We start from the raw sequence: 21857 nt of genomic DNA, 5'->3' as shown, positions 1-21857 counted from the left end.
TGCATATGATTTTTACAGGTCATTTTGATCAAGTTAATTAACCAGATCAACTCTTCTCAATTCTGATTTTTTTTTGTCTGCTAGATCTTATTAATGACAGATCTATATTAAAAAATCTTTTAATGTATTGGTAGATTTATAGCTTTCTTGTTGATGTGTCAATTTTGAGTGTATGTGTGTGTTAGTTATTAGATATGTAGAGGTTTAAAAATGATATATTTTTTTTTAACTGTAACTATTATTATTATTATTTTTTACATTTTTATTGATTCATAATCATTTTACAGTGTTGTGTCAAATTCCAGTGTTCAGTACAATTTTTCAGTCATACATGGACATATACACACTCATTGTCACATTTTTTTCTCTGTGATTTATCATAACATTTTGTGTATATTTCCCTGTGCTATACAGTGTAATCTTGTTTATCTGTTCTACAATTTTGAAATCCCAGTCTATCCCTTCCCACCCTCTACCCCGCCCCCCCCCCCCCCCGGTAACCACAAGTCTGTATTCTCTGTCCATGAGTCCATTTTAAAAATGATATTTTCAGGTGATACAAGTCTTGTATCATTCTGTAGTGATTCTCTATATTTCTTGTGCTTTTTGCCTTAGTTTGCTATAGTTTTCTTTTGTCTTATATTTGCTTGATAGATCTTTTTCCGTTCTTTGACCACCAGTCTTCCTATGCCCCAGTGTTAGTCCATCTCTTACAAACAGCCCATATGTAACCAGTCTGAGTTTTTCTTCCTTCTAAGTGAAGAGTTTGGCCCATTGATATTCATTGTGATTACCTATATATTTGCATTTACATTTGTCATTTTATGTGCCTTTTATTTGTCCAACTTTTTCATTTTTTCTCCCTTGAATCTCAGACTTTCTTTTTGGGTTCATTTTTATTCTGCTTGAAGCACATTCTTCAAATTTCCTTTGATGAGTGTCTGTTTGGTAATTGTTCTTATTTTCCTTTTATTGAAAGTGTCTTTATCCACCCCCCACCTCCACCTTATTCTTGAATGATAGTTTTGCTGGATATATAGAATTTTAGGCAGTTTTTTTCCTCAATATGTTAAAGATATCATTTAATTATCTTTTTGAGTTCTACCATTGCTGTTGAGAATTTAGCAGTAATTATTATCTTATGGGTGATATTTTCTCTCTGGCTGTTTTTAGCTCTTTGTTCTTTGTTGCACTGCAGTTTCACTGAAATGTTTGTAGGTGTGTGGATTTCTTTTTATTTATTATGCTTTGGATTTTTGGCCTTTCTGGAGCTGAAGATTGTCACTGTCTGAAAGTTCTAAAAAATATAAGCCATTACCTTCTTTTCCTTACAGTTGACCTTGCTCTTTATCTTTTTTTTAGAGCAGTTTTAGGTTTAAAACAAAATTTAGCGAAAGATACAGAGGTTTCCCATATACCTCTTTTCCCCATACATGCCTAATCTCCCCCATTATCAACACCACTCACTAGATTAGTACATTTTTTACCAGTGATGTACCTACATTGATACAGCATAATCACCCAAAGTCTAAACTTTACCTTAGAGTTTGCCCTTGGTATTGTACATTCTATGGGTTTGGATGGATGAATAGTGACATCTCCATTATTACAACATCATACAGAGTATTTTCCTTGACCTAAAAATCCTCTGCTCTGCCAGTTCTCCCAGTCCCACCCTGGCAACCACTGATTAAAAAGATCAGTCTCATAGTTTTGCTTTTTTCAGAACGTCATATAGTTGAAATCATACAGTATGTAGCCTTTTCAGTTTAGCATCTTTCACTTAGTATCATGCATTTAAGTTTCCTTGTCTTTTCATGGCTTGATAGTTCATTTCTTTTTAGTGCTGATTTATGTTTTATTGTCTGGATGTAACTATAGTTTATTTATCCATTCCCCTAGTAAAGGACATATTGGTTGCTTCCAAGTTTTGGTAGTTAATAGTATAGCTGCTGTAAACATCCATGTGCACATTTTTGTGTAGGCATATGTTTTATCTCCTTGGTAAATACCAAGGGAGCATGATTGCTGGATCATATGGTGTAAGTCATTACCTTTTCCGATATTGCCTCTTCCCTCTTATCTCTATTAATCTCCTTTGGGGACTACAGTTAGTTGTATATAATATTATTTGAGGCTGAGCCAAGTAGTGTACTGTGATTAAGTATACTTTCTTATACAATGTTTTGTGCCTCCTAAAGTTGGTAACTACTTCATTTTTTCCCCATTTGCTTTGTTTTTGATGTACCTGTTGTTAATTCTTCGTATTTTTTTAAACATTTTTTATTTTTATAGTCATTTTACAGTGTTGTGTAATTCTTCATATTATTAACATGCTCTCAGTACTGCTTTTCACACAGGGTCAAACCTATTAGTCTATCCGTTGAAACTGTTTTCCCTGAGGACTTCCTGTTTAAGGTTGGCTGCTTATTAGGCCAGGTGTGCAGCTGTCAGCCTGGGGTTCTCCTTTCATTGTTGTTTTGGAAATTCCTATTGCTCTTGTCCTGTGTTGATTTCCCTGTTTTGTGGATCCCATTACTTTGTAGCACATCCTCCACAGCTTGCTAAAAAAAAAGGTACAGAAGAGATAAATTTTGAGACCCTGCATGCCTGAGAATATCTTTATTATTATTTTATTATATTTATTATAATACTTTTAAACTTGATATTTGATTTATTTGATAATTTTTGTGTTAGGTTCTAGAATGAAAATAAATTTTTCTCAGAATTTTGAAAGCTTTTCTTCATTGTCTTCTAGTTTGTCACTGAGATTATTGCTACATATAATGACATTCTGGTTCCTATAATGTTGTGAGCAATTTTTTTTTTCTTTCTTCTTTTTTAGATGTCGTTGAAATTTTTTTCCTTTGTCCTTGCTATTCTGAAGTTTAGTAATAACATACTTGAATACCTCATGGTCTTTTTTTTTCGATTTGGGGACTCAAGTTCTTCAGATCTGAGATGCTTCTTGTATTATTTCTTTGATAATTTCTTCCTTCTGTGTTCTTTTTTCCTGCCCCTTTATTCACATGTTGAAATTGATCGATCATGTGATTTTTAAAGCTTTTTTTTCTCTCATAGTGTTTTCTTTTGTTCTTTTTCTTAGAGAGGGCCTTGACTTTATCTTCAAACTCTTTAACTTTTTATTTTATCTGTTTGTGCAGAGTTAGCATAGCAGGCTTAAGGCTGTTATTCTTGGAAAGATCTGCTTGTAAGTTTGGCCCTTGGCTGGTGTCTGGTAAGTTAGATTTTGGAAGGGTTTCCACCATTCCTCAATAAGAATGGTTCACTGTCCTTAAGCTGTACAAACATGATTTATGCTGAACACCTGCTTTCCCTCTGGGTGCTTGGAACTTTGGTATGTACTAGGCAGAAGGTGTCCTCAGTAAAAACCCTGAGTGCTGGGTCTCTAATGAACTTACTTGGTAGATAATATTTCCCATGTGTTGTCACAACCCATTGCTGGCGGAATTCAGCATGCCTGTCTGACTCCACTGGGAGAAGATTCTTGGAAACTTGCATTTGGTTTCCTCTGGACCTTGAACCTTTTCCTTTCGCTGAGTTTGCGTTGTGTCCTGTTGCTGGAATAAATCATAGCTGTGAATGTGACTGTACGACAGGTCCTAGTCAGGTCCTATGTATCATTCTAGCATACCACAGAACCTGGGGGTGGTCTCGGGGACTCATGACACATTGTCCTATTTAACTTTCCCAGTTTTCTTTATTCTCCCTTGCTGTCTTTTTCTTTTAAAAACTAGCATCCTTTAAAGTTTTTCCTAATGTCTTTTAGGATGTTAGTAATTAACTTCTTTGTGCAAGAAGTTTTATTCTCATTCCTGCATTGTCTTTTTTCTCAGAATTTATTTGTGTGTATTTACTTGGTTCCCTTACTTTAGTGATAACAGGCCTTCTTTGTGCCTGGTGATTCGAGGCTGTCTGTTCTCACTTTAAATATTTACTCTTAAATGCGAGAGAATTGGAAGCTCATGCACCTGGCCTATACTGGAGGGTGAGTTGATGGCAAGCTAGCCTCACTGTTGGAAGTCCTCCAAATGCAAGGAAGGCTTTTCTTTGGGCATTTATTCAGTTTCTCCAGGAAAATACTGCCTAGTTGCTTACCTGGAAAGACACATGTCTGGTTCTAGGATTCTAAGAGCCCGATGGAGGGAAGCAGGGAGTGGTGGTTTATGGTATGTAGGTTTTCACTCAGCTAGGAAGTAATAGGATTCTTGTGGAACTATTGTTTTATGGTTCAGATTTGTAAAATATAGATGAAGGAAATGGTTAATTGAAATTTTTCCTCTGAAGCTACCTAACTATAGACTGGATGATGGACTAGCAGGGACCACCTGTTGTCCTTGGACCATAGTTTGAGGCACACCACATAATAAAGAGGTTGTTAAGGGAGATAGGAAACTCAGTGTAACACATTAGTTCATTCTTTTATTCAGCAAGCGTTTATTAATTGCCTTTTAAAATTTCTAACCCAAGGGGATGAAGTTGGTTACAAGCAAGATACCTTCCTTACTCCCATGAGACTTGCAATCTTTCATACGGATGGATGTTAAACAGTTTATAATCTGGTTATTTATAGTTGTTGGAGGCTCACAGAACATACATATATGGGAGACCTGCTCTGGAGTAAAGGATGGCATCTCTGAAAGTATGAATTAGGAAAATGGTGGGAGAATAAGAGAGTGGCAGAGGATGAGACTAAAGGTATTAATCAGAATAATGATAATTGTGAGATTAAATGAGGTGTACAATGTGTTTAGTGCCTGGTACTTGTGCTTAATAAATGTTTACTAGTAATTATATGATTTGTAGAAATATTATATTGGATGATTATTTTAGAAGACCTCTAGCATTTATAAAAATAAGTTTTGTATCAACAGTATAATAAAACAGTATATCATTTATTACTAAAAGACTCCCTTGTAATGTAGAAATTTTTGGTGTTTGAAAAGTATTGCTAGGGCAGAAATGGTGCTTAACTTCTTAACAGTTATATCTCCAGCACCCAGTATAATGTCTGCCACATAGAAAGTGCTTAATCTTGGGGGAAAAAAAATCTTAAGTGAGAAATTCCAGGTAACCTAGAGACTAGGAAGAATATGTGATTTCAGAAATAAGAAAAACTCTACTTTTTTCCCCTTTGCTAAGGCTTTTGTTTGGTGGTGTTCCTTCAATGAAATTATAAATGACCTTTTGATTAGAATTTAAATATTATCCTTTTCACACACTTTTTCTTACTTTTCTTCTCTTGCGGGGATCTTGTGATTGGTGCTCTTTAGATGCCAGCACTTAGATCTACAATGTATTAGTTTTGTATTGCTGCAAACAAATTACCTCAAAACTTAGCAGCTTAAAACAGGCATTTATTATCTCGCAGTTTCTGTGGGTCAGGAATAGGAGAGTGGCTTAGCTGGATGCCTCTGGTTCATCGTCTCTCTTGAGGTTGCAGTGAAGCTGTTGGCTGGGATTGCAGGCATCTGATAGCTTGACTGGCAGGAGGATATGTTTCTAAGTTCACTGCCCTGATTGTTGGCAGGAGGCCTTAGTTCTTTGCCATGTGGACCTCTCCACAGGCCACCTGAGTGTCCTCATGACATGGTCTTGGCTTCCTCTAGAGCAAGTGATGAGGAGGAGGGAGAAGAGGTGGTGGAGAAAACAAGCCAGTTGAAGATGAAATCGTCTGTCTCTGATAACCTAATCTTGGAAGAGAGACATCATCACTTCTGCTGTATTCAAGTGGTTAGAATGACCCACCCTACAATGTGGGAGGTGTGAATATCAGGAGGTATGGCTCACTGGGAGCCGTCTCAGATACTGACTGCCTCACACTCAATCAGTGGAATCAGTTTCTTCTAGGCTAGTGTATCAAATATATTTAGGTTAATTAAACTAGTACTTGGTTAATACTTGTACATTTCTGTTGTAAATTGAGATTTCACACACTTCTGGGCTTGTTGGTTTGGCATTTTTGCTGCTCTATTCTTTTTGCTTTCTTCACATTCCCTTCCTTGCCCTTTTTATATTTCTCAGATTTAGTCAGAAAATAATAGCTCAGTATTTTCATGAGACAGTACTTTCAACTTCAACTTGGGGGTACTAGAAAATATTGGGTTAGATACTTATAGATTGTAGATTCTGCTAGATTATAAATCTCAGTCTTTTATAATAATGTATGTATATAAAAATTCAATCAATAGTCAAGCTAAGAATGAAAAAAAGAGAATTTTATTCACTCTAAACTGGGAATTATAACCCAGGAGACAGATTCTCAGAAGCTCTGAGGACTGTTCTACTGGTTAGGAGCGAAGGGTGCAGTTTGTACATTTTTGAGATAAAGAATTATGGGTCATAATGATAGGTTAACATTACACACAAAGTTCACCAGAGATGTTTGGTCAGGTATGCATGTAAAGAGTGGGCTTTTAGGCCAGTGTGACCCTCTGTACAGGAGGAGAAAGAAATATTAATCTTAAAATTACAATGCTGGTGTCAGAAGAAAGGGATCATTTTACTCAAAGGATGATTATCTCCTACCTTGTGGAGGTCTGGTTAATGTATAATGCAGATGCACATTGTCCACTGGGAAAGCCCCATCACAAATGGGGACATGTTGGGGCATGCTATGTGTGAATCAGTTCTGATTCAGTTGGGTTGTCCTGCTGTTGAGAAATTTATGATTTTTCTCATCATATATATAATAATAATGCTAAATTTGTGATACTCTCAGTGTTTAAGTCTTAAAGGAAAAGTGAGTAAAGTAAATAAAATGTATTATTTGTAGGCATATTTGATTTTACTTGTATGTGATTATTAGTTATATGTTGTATTAAAAAATAAATGATTGCTTGGCCTTAGCACTTATGGGTAAAGAACATGGCCTTCTCATAAATTAAGAACCAAGAGATTTTTGTTTGAGTTTTTAGGAACAGATTATTTTGTAGCTTTCAGAAGTACTTTTCCTTTGTAAATCCTGAGTTTAAGCATGAGATTTTGGAAAGCTGAATTATTACTAAGGGCAGTACAGCCCTTATATATGTGAATAGGTTATATGCTGATACTTCACTTACAAGTTATGTGGAATTCCAGGTACTTGTTCCCTGTGGAAATACCGTTGTAAATAGTATTAGATTCTCCTCCTACCCCTCCAAAACCTGAAGTTTAACCTGTATTTAATCAGAGCTCAGAACTCAATCAGAATTTTTAATCCTTTTTAAAAAACCTTGAAGCAGTCACAACCTTGCAGAAAAGTTACGAGTAAAGCATGAAGAATTTTTATCCTGAACCATTTGAGTTGCTGATATGATGCTGTCACCTCTGAATACTTCACTGCCTTTCCTACAATTAAAATGTATTACTACATTACCCACAATACACCTATCAAAATCAGGAAATTAACGTTGATACCTTCTTACTACCCTCTAATTCTTAGGCCCCATTCAAGTTTTACCGTTTGTCCCAATAATGTCCTTTATATCAAAAGGATCCAGTCCAGAATTATGTTACATTTTTTGTCATGCCTTTTTTTGTCTCTTTCATTCCAGAATAGTATTTCCTTGACTTTAATGACTTTGACACTTTTGAAGACTATATCATCTGGTTGTTTTGTAGACTGTCCCACAATTTGGGTTTGTTAACATTTCCTCATGATTAGGTTTTTGTTATACATATTTGATGGGAATATCTCAGATGCTGTGTTCTTATTCTATCCTATCAGGTGACACAATTTAGATTGTACAGTTACTGATGACGCTAACTTTGATCACTTAAAATGATGAGCCAAGCTTCACTGTAAAATTACTCTTTACCCTTATAAACACACAGACACGTTGTATGGAGGTGCTTAGAAACTATGTAAGTATCACATTCTTCATCAAGCTTTTAGTTTATCCAAGTATTCCTATGAGTATGTATGAATTATTTTTCTTATTCAGTGGATTATAATCTGTTTTATCATTGTTTATGCTCAGATTATTCCAGACTTGGCCAGTGAGAATCCCCTCAGTCTAGCTTCTTTGTCTTTTTGATATGTCTCCATCATTCTTTGACATAACAAATATAAACATAACAAAATGTTCCAGGCTTCTCTGGACCTTCTGTGTGTTTCAGGGCTGAAGTCAGCTATTTTTCTAAGGAGCCCTGGTTCCTTTCAGAGGAGAATGGTATTTAGAAACCAAGATAAGGGGGCTAAGTACACCCATTACTACTGAGTTGTCATTGTTTCTAAGTCTTCTCAGTGGACAGAACTAGAGAATAGACATATTCCTGTCCACTTGTGTGTATGTGTATACATATTTATATCAATGTTTATTTCCATATCTCTATATATTGAAAGCTCTGTTTATATTTCCTCTAATTTTAGTTCAACACCAGAGAGTTGTTTGTAGTTTTCTACCTCTTTATTTGTAACTTGTTTCTCTGACATTGAGAAATCCAGCTCTCATCATTCTTAATGTATTTACTACTTTGATCATTCAACCCTTTTATGTAACCAATCTCCCATCACTGTCATTCCCTACCACCACTTGCTCCCAAGCACAGATGCCCTCCTCACTCTTCTTGGGCTCTAGCACTCCTTATTTTTGAATCCCCACCTTCACCTTATGTGTATGCCTTCCTTACCTTGCTCAAGCTCATATTCCCTGCTCTGTGCTGCTTCCTTCCCTACATGGACATCCTTACCCTGCTCAGGCTCTGTGCTAGAACACCATCCACTTGCAATTGTGTAGAAGCCCAGTACAGTCTAGCACTTCTTGCTGGGCCCTTCTCTCTTGTCCCTTAGTCACACTTAGGCTTTGAAACCCAACTTAGGGCTGCCCTCTTTATGGACACTCTCCTTATTCTATTTGGGCTCTGACACCCTAGGTGGCCTGCTCTCCCATGTAGATACCCTTCTCACCCTGCCAAGATTCTAATATCCTGTGCCTTGCTGCCCTCTCCATGGCAGTCTTTCCTTACTCCGTTTATACTTTAACACCCTTTGCTGGGCTGCCTTCCACATGTGGACACCCTCTTCACCCTGCTCATGCTCCATTTCCTCTATACGAATGTCTTACTCATCCTGCTCTGACTTCAGTTTCTCCTCCCCCAAATACACACAGATGCCTACCTTGCTCTACCCCTCCTAATGGCTTTTGTACTGAATTATTTACTGAAAGGAAGGGAGAGAAAGGGAAAAGGAAGAGCCAGCATTTTTTTTTTTTTTTGTGGAAACAATGTGATCCAAGTTTATGTTTGACAAACAGTTCTTCCCCTGCCTTGGTAGTAGATATCTGGAGAATCTGGAAAGGGCATTTGGGAATTTGCTTTTGGACCTTCATTAGTAGTTTGAACTACTGATATAAATAGGTTCTTTATTTTTGAATCAGGGGCTTCTGTATATGGAAAAACTTGGGTAGTCTGTTCAGAATAGTAGGAAGGAAGAAACTAAAAGCAAGAAGTGTTTAGGGAAGGATGATGTTGGAATTCACTTCTTTGTGAAACTGGTTTGGTTGTGTGCCCCTAAATGTCTTATAGTGTCCATATTTTAAAAAAGTTAATTATTTAATAATCTGTTTATGAGCTCAGTATAAATTTCAGAATGTTATTACAGTGTTTTCCTAACTTTAATCATTCATGTACTATCCGTTTAGCCATATCCTGTGTCCTCTACTTAGCTGAACAAATTTAAGTTGGCTTACCTTTTCGATTTAGACTTGTCAAAGGAATAGTATCTTTGTAATCATAGGTTTGATGTGCTAATTATATTTTTAATATTACATGTAAAATAAATGTAAAACTTAAAAAAATTAAAGTTCATTAGGTGCTATATGAAGTCATGTTACATCCCAATAGAGCAGAGTCTACTATTAATATAACCAGTGTAAATATTGATACATTTTCTTGACTTAAGCTTGTTACTTGGTATCTAGAACTGAGGGTTTTTGAGTTGTTTGTTTGTTTGTTTGTTTTTTGGTAGCAGTATTTTTTTCCAGGTTCTTTTCCCCTCTAGTATGAGTTTTCCTTTGCTTTTTACCCTTTTTATTATTAAGTGAATTTTGATGTCATCCCCACCCCATCATGGTTTGAGAGGCCTTTTAGAAACTGATTAAAATGTATACAGAGGCAGATTTTAGCCTGTGACCTTCTGAAGAATTTTCTGAGTGCAGCTAGGAACAAATTATCCATTGTTCACAGTGCTTTGCTTAATGTTATGCCTCCTCTTGCTAAATCCTCTTACTTACTGAAATCATCTATCTTAAGTTGCTAATAGTTTAATGCAGATCATAATTAAAAGGTAATTATTTTTCTTCATGTAGTTTAGAACGTCTACATTTCTGCAGTAATAGTCAAAGATTTATATAAGGGAGCATGAAATGTTCAAAAAAGAGTTTAATATACTTTTTTCCCAATTGAGAAAGTAGTACATGCTGATTGAAAATAAGAGAAACTCATAAAAATAAAAGAAAGGAAAAAATTAACTCATTCTTACCTCTCAAATAGAATTTGTCTTTTAAAACTTTTGTTCAAGTTTTTTTTTTTTTTAAATATACTCACACCAGGCATAGTTATTTCTCTGTTACATGTTCCAATAGGATTTAACTTTATTTTGGAAAAATGTAGAGAGTCACAAAAATGGTCTCATTTTATTTTGCACTTTAAACATTATTAGTGAAATGAGCACATTTTCATATATTTATTGACCACTTACCTTCTATGAATTGCTCCATATTTCTTCAGTTTTTCCATTAAAGTTTAATGTATTAACATATAATACAAACTGGTGCTATTAATAGTTATGTAAACCTTTTGGCAACTTGTTGTTGCACAGTCTTTTACTTCCTGTCTGTTACTCCGTTACTTGTCCTTTTGTGTGTGTGTGTGTGTGTGTAGTGTCCTTTTTTTTTGGAGCAGGATTTCAACATTTTTATGTAGGCAAATATATTGGTGTTTTTTTCATATTGGCTTCTGGATTTTGTCTTGTTCAGGAAAATCTGCCCCACCCCAATGTTACGAAATTAATTCTTAGTATTTTTCTTAATAATTTTATGTTTTCTTAAAATTAGGCTCTTTCTCTCTTCTCTCTCTCACACACACACATGCACGTGCATATATTTTAAGATTTGTTGTAAGTTATTTTTCTCAGATGGATAGCTGGTTGGTCTGGTAATGTTCTGTTGACAAATCCATTCTTTTACGACTGATTTGAAATATTACCTTTATCATATTAACTTTCTATATCTGTACTGATATCTGCTCTATGACTGTAGTTAGTTTATGCTTATACTGATTTTGTTGTAAGAGCTTAATAGTATGTTTAAATACCTGGTAATGCAAGTCTCCTCTTGTTCTTGTTTTTTTCAGAATTTTATGTAGTGTTCACAAATTTGTTGTTTCAAGTGAACTTCAGAATCAGCTTGCCGTCTTAAATAAGTCCCCCATTTTCCAGATCTATTATAATATCTTCTCATTACTTTGCCTCTACTTCTGTTAGCCTAATTTAAGCTATCATTTTTCTCTTGCCTAGACTGTCTTCTAACATACAGCAGCAAGAAGACTCTTAAAACATAAATCAGATCATGTTGACCCCCTTTTATATCCCTTCAATATCTTCTTCCCTTCCTTTTTCATTATCTATTGCTGCGTAACAAAGTACTCCAAAGCTTTATTGCTTAAAACAGCCTGTTTATTTTGCTTGCAGTTTTGGGAGTCAGGAATTCATGGCAGGTTCAGCTCTATTCCACAAAGTGTTGGCTGGGGTTGTTGGTGCTGGAGAATCCCTCAATATGACTTCTTCAGTCACATGTCTGGTACCTCAGTGCTTCTTGGCATCTTTCTCCACATGGCATCTCATTCTTCAGAATCTCTCCATGTGGCCTGGGCTTTTCACAGCATGGTGGTCTCAGAATAACCACACTTTTTACATGGCAGCTGGCTTCCAGAAGGAGGGAAAGAAAAACTGTCAGACCAATTAAGAGCTGTGCTTAGAACTGGCACAGTGTCCCTTCTGCCGTATTTTATTGGTCAGAATAGTCACAAAAGTTGCCTAGATACAAGAAAATGGAAAAGTAGATTACACTTTTTTGATGTGGGAATGGCAGGGTCTCATTGCAGGAGAGCATGTGGTTTGAGAGATACGATCACCAAAATTGGAAAATAAAAAACTGCCACATCATCAAACTCAAATTTAAAGCTTTTAAAATGGCCTACAAGGCTTTTTATGATCTGATCCATTCCTGCTTCTCTCTCTGACCTCATCCCGTATAGTTTCTTTTTTCGTTCCCTTTGGTTTAGCCACAATGGCCTCTTTGCTAGACTTTGAATATGCCACACTCATTCCAGCATCAGATCCATTTGACCTGCTTCTGCTGCCTTGAATGCTCTTCTTCAGATCTTTGCATAGGTCTTCTCATTCTCTTCATTTAGGTCTGTGCTCAAATGTCACATCTCCAGACAGCTTTCCGTGACCATCTTATCTGGCAGAATCTTGGTCACTCACTACCCTAGTCTTGCTTTTTCTTCTACATAGATTTTAGTGCTTTTTATAGAAGCTAAGGGGTGGGGGGGTGCAGGGGCTTGATTATACTTTTCTCCCTAATTGGCTTCTGAACAAGTAGAGAAATAGAAGAGGCAAAATATATATATGAAATACATAAACATAAATATATATGTGTATGTTTATATATGTGTGTGCATATATATGTGTGTTTATATATGTATATATATATAAAACATGTATTTTTTTAAACCGATCAATGTGAAGTTGGAGACCCAGTGGACTTGCTATCTAAATCTTAGAATTAGGTAGACTTACCCACCTAGTCCCAGGCAGCATTGGTTAATACCTTCTGCAGGGTTAGTCCCTTGATCAACTCTTGGCATGTTGACAGAGAGGAAGATTCTTACACAATCTGTAGCAAAAATCAGGAGTGCAGTAGGAAAAAATCATTTTTAAATGTAAAGTTCAGTGGTATTAAATTCATTCATATGGTTGAGCAGCCATCGCTACCATCCATTCCCATAACTTGTCTTCTTGTAAACATACCTATCAAACAGTAATTCCCCATTCTCCCCTCTCTTCAGCTCCTAGCAACCACCATTATACTTTGTCTTTCGATTTTGACCACCCTAAGTACCTCATTTAAATGGAATCATACAGTATTTGTCTTTTTGTGACTTTTTTTTCAGCATAATGTCTTCAGAGTTCACTCATGTTGTAGCATAGTGGAGAATTCCTTTCCTTTTAAAGGCTGAATAATATTCCATCGTGTGTATATACCACATTTTGCTTATCCTTTCATCTGTCAATGGACACTTGGATTGCATCCATGTTTCAGCTATAATGAATAATACTTTTGTGAACATGAGTATACACACATCTCTTTGAATCCTGCTTTCACTTGATTTGTATATTTACCCAGAAGTGGAATTGCTGGATCATATGGTATTCTGTTTTTAATTTTTTAAAGGGAATTTCATGCTGTTTTGCACAGTGGCTGTCCTGTTTTATATTCCAGCCAGCAGTGCACAAGGGGTTCCAGTTTCTCTACATCACCAACACTTACTGGTTTTCTATTTTGTTTCATTTTGATTTTTGATATTAACCATCCTTATGGTTGTGAGTTGTTGTCTCATTGTAGTTTTGATTAGCATTTCCCTAATGATTAGTGATATTGAGCATTTTTTCATGTACTTATTGGCCATTCGTGTATCTTTTTTGGAGGAATGACTATTCAAGTTCTTTCCCCTTTTTTGAATCAGGTTGTTTTTGTTGTTGAGTTTTAGGAGTTCTGTATATAGTGTGGATATTAATCCTTTATGAGATGTATGATTTGCAAAAATTTCCTCCCGTTCTGTGTTTTGACTTTATGTTCTGTGGATAGTGTCTTTTGATGCACAAAATTTAAAAATTTTCTTGCCATCCAGTTTGTTTATTTTTTCTTTTGTAACCTGTACCTTTGCTGTCATATCCAAGAAATCATTACCAAATCTAGTGTCAGGAAGCTTTTGTCTTATGTTTTCTCCTAAGAGTTTTATTGTTTTAGGTCTAAAATTTAAGTCCTTGATCCACTTTTTAATTTTTTTTTTTTGGTAGGGGGAGGTAATTAAGTTTACTTATTTGTTTGGAGGAGATGAAGGGGATTGAACCCAGAACCTCGTGCATGCTAAGCATGTGCTCTACCACTTGAGCTACACCCTCCCCACCTTGATCCACTTTGAGTTACTTTTTTGTATGTGATGTTAGGTAGGGGTCTATCTTCACTTCCTTGCGTGTGGATACCCAGTTTTCCCAGCACCATTTGGTGAAAAGACTGCCTTTCTCCTTTGATTGGTCTTGACACCCTTATCAAAAATTTAACCATATGTGAGTGGTTTTATTTCTGGGCCATCTATTCTATTACATTGATCTACATGTCTCTCTTTAGGGCAACAGTACACTGTTTTGATTACTGTAACTTTGTAATAGGTTTTGAAATCAAGAAATGTGAATCTTAGTAAGATTGTTCATTTTTTTCAAGATTGTTGGTGGCTATGCAGAATCCTTTGAGATCCATATGGATTTTAGAATGGGTTTTTGTATTTTTGCAAATATGTCATTAGATTTTTGATAGAGACTACGTTGACTCTGTAGATCATTTTGGATAATGACATTTTAACAATATTAAGTTTTCTAATCCATGAACATGGGGTGTGTTTCCACTTATCTGTGTCTTCTTTAATGTGTTTCAGTGATGTAGTTTTCATTGTACAAGTCTTTCACTGCCTTGGTTAATTTAATTCCTAAATATTTTATTCTTTTTGATACTACTGCAAATGGAATTGTTTTTGTAATTTCCTTTGCAGATTTTTCATTGTTCATATATATAGAAATGCAGCTGACTTGTGTGTTGACTTTGTATCCTGACACTGATAAATTCATTTATTAGTCCTAACAGCTTTTTTTTGGTGGGATCTTTAGGGTTTTCTACATGTAAGATCATGCTGTCTGAGAACAAAGATAATTTTACTTCTTCCTTTCCAATTTGGATGCCTTTTATTTCTTTTTGCTTAATTGCTCTGGCTAGAACTTCCAGTACTGTGTTGAGTAGAAGTGGTGAAAGCAAGCATCATCCTTGCCTGGTTCCTGTTCTTAGGGAAAAACCTTTCAGTCTTTCACCATTGAGTATGATATTTGCTGTGAGTTTTTCATATATGGCTTTTACTATGTTGAGGTAGTTTCCTTCTATTCCTATTTGTTGAGTGTTTTTATCATGAGAGAGTTTTGAATTTTGTTAAATGCTTTTTCTGCATCAGCTGAGAAAATCATGTGGGGTTCCTTCCCTTTATTTTGTTGATGTAATGTGTTACATTGAGCAGTTTTCATATGTTGAACCATTCTTGCATTCCAGGAACAAATCCTTCTTGGTCATGATGTATAATCCTTTTAATATGCTCTAGAATTCTGTTTGTTAATATTTTGTTGAGGATTTTTGCATCAGTGCATACTAGGAATATTGGTCTATAATTTTTTTTTCTTGTAGTGTCTTTGTCTGGCTTTGGTATCAGGGTAGTGTTTCCCTCATAGAATGAGTTAGGAAGTGTTCTTTTCAATTTTGGGGAAAAATTTTAGAAGGATTGATACTAGTTTTTCTTTAAATGCTTGTAGATTTCACTAGTGCAGTGATCAGGTACAAGGCTTTTCTCTTTGGGGGGGATTTTTGATTACTGATTCAATCTCCTTGCTAGTTATGTCTATTCGGATTTTCTATTTCATTGTGATTTAGTCTTGGTAAGTTTTCTGTTTCTAGGAATTTGTCTATTTCATCTAGGTTATTCCATTTTTTTTTGGCATACAGTTGTTCATAGTTCTCTCTTTAAATCGTTTTTGATTCTGTGTAATTGATAGTAATGTTCTCACCTTGATTTCTGATTTCAGTACTTTGAGTCTTCTTTTTTCTTAGTCCATTGAGCTAAAGGTTTGTCAATTTTGTTGATAGTTTTGAAGAACCAACTCTTGATTCATTGATTTTTCTCTGTTAGTGTTCTACTATTTTGTGTATCTCTGCTCTCATCTTTATTTTTTCTTTCCTTCTCCTAGATTTGGCTTTCATTTGTTCTTTTTCTAGTTCCTTAAGTTGTAAAGTTAGGTTGTGGATTTGAAATCTTTCTCATTTTTTAATGTAAGCATTTATAGCTATAAATTTCCTTCTTAGCACTGCTTTATAGTTCCAATTTCCTTCCTTTTTTGGGGGAGGGAGTTGTTACATAGTGGTTTTCTTTTGTAAGTAATACTGAAATTAGCTATAACCTATTCTCAACTCCATCTCACCTAGCATTCAGTTTAAAATATTACACTTTTACTCTTTGTACCATAACGCAATCAGGAAACATCCTACTTTTTGTGTACTCTCACTGCCCTCTCCCCATTTTTGATAATTGTACTGTGTCTATACTGTCATTACATATAGCAATTACATAGTATGTTTTCTCCCTTATTATCATTTATTCTCAGTTCTTTTAGTAAATATATCTTTAATGGTGCTTCTTAATGTGGATGTGTCTCCTGAAACATATTCTCTAGTAGATTCCTCAGGAAAGGCTCAAGGGAACAGTATTTCTTGGTTTCTTGTAGTTCAGAACAGTTTGATTGTCACCATTATACTTGGGAGTCAGTTTGCTTGCATATAAAATCCTTGGTTTACTTTGTCTTCCTTTGAGAATCTTAAAATGTTATTCCATTGTCTGTCAGCAGAAAGTATTGTCAAAGTCTGTTAACGGTCTAATTTTTGTTTTTTGTGTTAAGTGGCTTTCTCTTTCTGCCTGAATGTTCAAAAGATTTTTTTTTCTTTATTTACAGAAGACCAGTAGTTTTACTAAAATATGTCCTGGTATTGACCATTCTGGGTCAGTTTTTCTAGGCATACAGTATGCCCTTTAAATACATAGTTTCATGTATTTTGAAAATACTTCAGCAAAGTTTCTTGAATTCTAGTTTCTAGTATTTATTCTACTCCATTGATGTGATTTCCTTCTTTGAGGACTCTTGTATAAACATTTGTTGAATCTTGTTTGCCTATCTTTTCTGTTGCTTTATTGTAAATCCTCACCTTATTTTTCATTTTTTTGGTTATTACAGTTTTCATCCTATTTACCTGCTTTTAGTCTTAAAGCATTATACTTTGTTTTATCTACTCTTTAATATCTTCTAGTTAGTTTTCACTTCTGAAATGGTTTTTCTTTTTTTCTAATTCTTTCCTGAATTCTGTCACCTTATTTCTAATTCTCATTTGTTATTTCATATGTTTAATCATTTAAAAAATTTCTCTCAGTCATTTTGCATTAGTAATTTATATTTTCATCTGTTGGTGAACATATCTTTTGGGTATGTTTTCATTTTCTGTTGCAATATTATTCTGTCTCTTACTCTTTTTTTCCTTAAAATAACTTCACATGTGATCTGATTACAGTCTTTTCTGTTGCTCATTTTTATATGAAATTAGTTTTCTTTAATTGGTAGGAGGGAAGTATGGGCCAGGATAGCTTTCTGTCATGGCTCTAGAGCTCTTCTGTTACTTTCATGAAATTAAACAAATATGTTATCTCATTCTTTGTGAGCTCTCTTGTCCTTCTTCCTCTTTTCCACTTTTATCTGGATCTTTTTCCTTTGCCCCTTCATTCTTGTTGTTGTCAATTTGCAATGAATCTCAGCAATTTTTTCTCAGTGTGGTCTTCATCTTGGAAGGAGGGTGTTTCTTCAGCTGATTAGTTCAGAACTGTACTGTCCAGGGGTTTCCAGTGGCTACTTAATGTTAAATTTAAGTAAGTTAAATTTAAGTAAAATTAAACATTTGATTCCTCCTTTGCATTAGTCATGTAGCAAGTGCTTAATAGTCGTACGTGGCTAGTGGCTACTATAATGAGCACTGTTGATATAGTATAACGTCATCATCATGACAGAAAGTTCTGTTAGATGGTGATGGTTTAAAGTGTGCTCACTTCTTTTCAGACTTCATTGTAGACTCTTTGCACTCACGTGCCAATTGCCATGTGCAGAAAAATCCCTGTATTTCACCTAGGCTTCTAAACTTGGCCTGCTATGCCTTTCATTGAGGATGTAATACAGTTTTGGAGTTTTTGTCCTGTTAAGTCCATCAGACGTTGTGCTTCCTTCTGCTCTCTCTGGCATAGATGCTTATGCCACACTAGTTTTGTAGCTATAAGTGGTTTGTTCCTGTTTGCTTGTATTTTGGTCTTTGTGGGGTGCCTTGTCCTCTAATTTTGTTGTGGATGTTGTGCACGGGTTTTGCTATTCTTTGCTATTTCATGGGGGGAGTATATTAGCCAGGGTTCTGTAAAGAAACAGAACCAACAGAGGGGAGAAAGAAAGATCTGAAGGCCTGAGGGCCAGGAGTGCTGAGGGCAGAACAGTGTCCCAGTTCAGTCAGGCAAAAGGCAGGAATTCTTCCTTCTGCTTTTTTATTCTCTGCAGGCCTTCAATGGATTGGATGATGCCCACCCACATTGGAGGGAGTGCAGACTGCCTTTTGGAGTCCACTTATTTGAATGCTAATTTTGTCTGGAAACAGCCTCAGACACACCCAGAAATAATGTTTAGCCAAATATCTGTGCACTCTCTGATCCAATCTAGTTGACACATACAGAACCCTCGCAGAGAGATTTGGGGGAGATTCACAAGCTACACTGCAGGCACTGCCATCTTCTAAAATCCCCCCTTTTTTGTCTTTCAGATTCTTTTCTCTCCATAATCTTTGTAATTAACTTTATGTAATTCTGCAGCTTCTATTTTTTCCCCTCCTCTAAAACCTAAAAATGCTTCCCTTCTTTCATTTAGTATTTCTTCACTGTCAAATTAGTCACATTATTAGCTGGCAGAACAAACTTGGTCATGCTATTTGGTTTCGTTCCACCTTTAGTTGAACCATTTTAAAAATGAGGAAACTGGACTCAGGTTTGTTTTTTCACAGAGGAACCTCATCAGTGTTATCTGTTCATATTAGTAGTATCTACTATTTAAACAGTAAACTTATTCATGATCTTTTCAATACAGAATCCTACTGTTAAATAGAGTAGAGATGAAATTATTAGTAGTGCAACTTAATTCATTCTCGGATTAAAAAAGTTTGGTCCCCTAAAGGATATTTTTTCCCTTGAGGTTTATCTGTTTGTTATTCTTTACTCCATTAGCTATGTACCTGAGAGTGATTATCATACCTGAGTCAGTCTTATACTGTGTTTATTCCAGGCTATACAGTTGGTTCTCATTTCTGAACAATCTGCAGTTATTTGCAGTTATTGACTAAAGGTCTGAGGCATAGGTTTTCTTGGTCTATTGTTCTTTTAATGCTTGAGTTTAATGTATAAGGGAAGGGATTGTGTACATTTCATTGCAGACAGTCTCTGAAGTAATTTTTAGATACAAGGAAGTAGCTCTATTTCTGTGAGTCATCATTCTGTGTTATATAGTGCTGGGTAAAGATTTAATTTTTTAGATAGAGATTTATGACTTTTAGAAAGCTGCAAAAAGTGAAATTGTAAAGAATTTTAGATTTGCTATAATTTCTAGTATATATATTGAAATTTGGAGCTTGAGATAAAAATATAGGTAACTGTTGTTGATAAAATTTTCCTAAAATCTCATGATTTTCAATGAGAGATAGAGTTCTTTTTAGTCATTTTAAAAGTGTAAGCTGACTTTTTTTTCCCCTCAGCTCCCGATAAAAACAGGACAACAGAACACACATACCAAAGTCAGTACCGAACACAACAAGGAATGTCTTATCAATATTTCCAAATATAAGTTTTCTTTGGTTATAAGCGGCCTCACCACTATCTTAAAGAATGTTAACAATATGGTGAGTATTTGCATTACTGTTTTACGGGGGAATTTATTTTGGTTTGTTTATTGATTGAAAAATTTGGAGCAGCATATTTTGAAGTACAGTCATTTTCTGTGGACTCTGGATATAAACACTCATCTTAATTTGTGCACAGATAACCTTTTAACTTTGGTTTGAGTTTTTGATTCTTTCCCTTAGATACTTCTCTTGTTTGTAACCCTATCTACTTTTCCATTTTTCTGGAATTAGGATTTCACACAGATTTTGTCGAATATGAGTTGACCATAGTAGTCTGTTAAAATATTTCCCTTAGCTTCTCAATTGAATATTACCAGATTGTCCTAGTTCTAAGTAGATGATAAATGAAATATGACTTTGTAGTCCTAATATGTGAGATTGCTTTTGTGAAGATACTGTTTTACTTCCTTCCACCTATAACCTGTGACAGATTCTATAGTAGTTAGAGAACCCACATTGAAAGTATTCCTCAAATATCGATTTGGTCAAGTAATTTCACTGTCTGAAGCTTATAATTGCTTCTTTTTCCCCCTGTTTTATAAAGTCCGTTTACATTACTTAGACTTCAGGGTACTCCAGCTTATTTTCTCTTTGTACCTTTGAACATATTATTTCTTCTATCTTTCTCAGGTATTTCCTTCCTCTATGTCAATTCCTTTGTAAAATCTCCTTCATACTCAGTTGAAAACAGCTGATCTGAATACTTCTTGCTCTGTGTGTTTTGAGCACTTATAATGACAATTTGTATTGTTTATATTGAGCTATGAAACTGAGTTCTGTTTGTGAATTGTAAAAATCAGTACCATTTTCATAGTCATATCATCTTCAGAGTGTTTTCTTTTCAAAAAGTTGATTGGAAAATACCCCAGACTTACCAAATTGGTAAACTGGAAGTAAGGGCAATCATTTGCCTTACAAAGATATTTTCTCTTTATGGAAAAAAATTGATTTTTTGAAAAAAGCGGAACCTTTTATAAACATGTAAAAGTGATTTACAGAAATACACTGAACATTTTCTGGAGCTCTTCTGTTGCACAGTGTGTGGGGCATAGCAGTAGGATTTTGTTTATATAAATAAGTGGCCATGTTCCCAGTCAGACTGAAAATGTTTTAATATTTGGAATCTTCTTTGAAAAAACAAAAACAGTATTGGCATTCATTTAGTGCTTATTGAGTAAACTGAATTGTGGAAACCATACTCTCTTGTCAATAAATAGTGTAGTATTTGATTTAAGGATAGTGAATGCTTAAAATTCACTATAATTGGTATTACAGTATTTTGTTGCTATAAGAATTTAGGCTTTGATTATTCTGTCCATTAGAGTGTTGTTAAATGTTCAAGATTCTGCTAAAGATCTATATGTGTGTCTAAATGCTGCATATTTTTAAAGTATAAACCAGAATATCTTTTACTGTCACACTGTAGTAAATGCCAACATTTTTGTTTGTCTTTATTTTGTGTGAGCATTAGGATAAAATCAAAAATAATAGATTTAAATCTAGTATAATCTGGGAGATAAAAATGGAAGACTATTGACTTTTTTGATCCTTAGTGCCTCACTTTTCAGATGTGCTCATTTGTAGTGGAGAGTGATAACCAACTTTTAGTGTTCTGAATATCTTTTCTTTTAGAGAATATTTGGAGAAGCTGCTGAAAAAAATTTATATCTCTCTCAGTTGATTATATTGGATACACTGGAAAAATGTCTTGCTGGGGTAAGTAAATCTGTTCTTAGATAGGCAGGTTTTGTGAATTTGGTTTTGAGAATGATCTGATATACTGAAGCATAGGTATGGACCAGGAGGACAGTCATGGATTTTTTTGCCTAAGACATATGAATATGAATTTTAGTAACAATTGGCTGGGTGGCATAGACAGGTTTTCAAGAGAAAATTATTTTCTCATCTTTTGTAAATTAAATAAATATTAAGTTTACTATAAAGTGTTAAGCTTGAGTCACATACCTTTCAGTTTCTTTAGAAAAGATTTTATGGAAAAGTTACTTTTTG

The 21857-nt window shown here is 35.0% G+C and overlaps 1 protein-coding gene across 6 annotated transcripts in view; it reads left to right on the top strand.

The window, feature by feature from the left end:
* NF1 (neurofibromin 1) overlaps positions 1–21857 on the top strand; it is a 219296-nt gene that overhangs the window by 27038 nt on the left and 170401 nt on the right. For all 6 annotated transcript variants that reach the window (XR_012059675.1, XM_072938963.1, XM_072938962.1 and 3 more), the window contains exons 2-3: positions 19701–19844; positions 21480–21563. Coding sequence is in view for 5 of the 6 variants with exons in the window: in XM_072938963.1 (XP_072795064.1) it covers positions 19701–19844; positions 21480–21563 (228 nt within the window). In the remaining variant the exon portion in view is untranslated. The remainder of the gene's footprint in view (positions 1–19700; positions 19845–21479; positions 21564–21857) is intronic.

The sequence above is a fragment of the Vicugna pacos genome, chromosome 16, assembly GCF_048564905.1.
Source record: "Vicugna pacos chromosome 16, VicPac4, whole genome shotgun sequence".
In the NCBI taxonomy this organism is placed as follows: Eukaryota; Metazoa; Chordata; class Mammalia; order Artiodactyla; family Camelidae; genus Vicugna; species Vicugna pacos.
The sequence above is the reverse complement of the archived record's forward strand: the minus strand, read 5'-3'. Positions and strand labels throughout refer to the sequence as shown.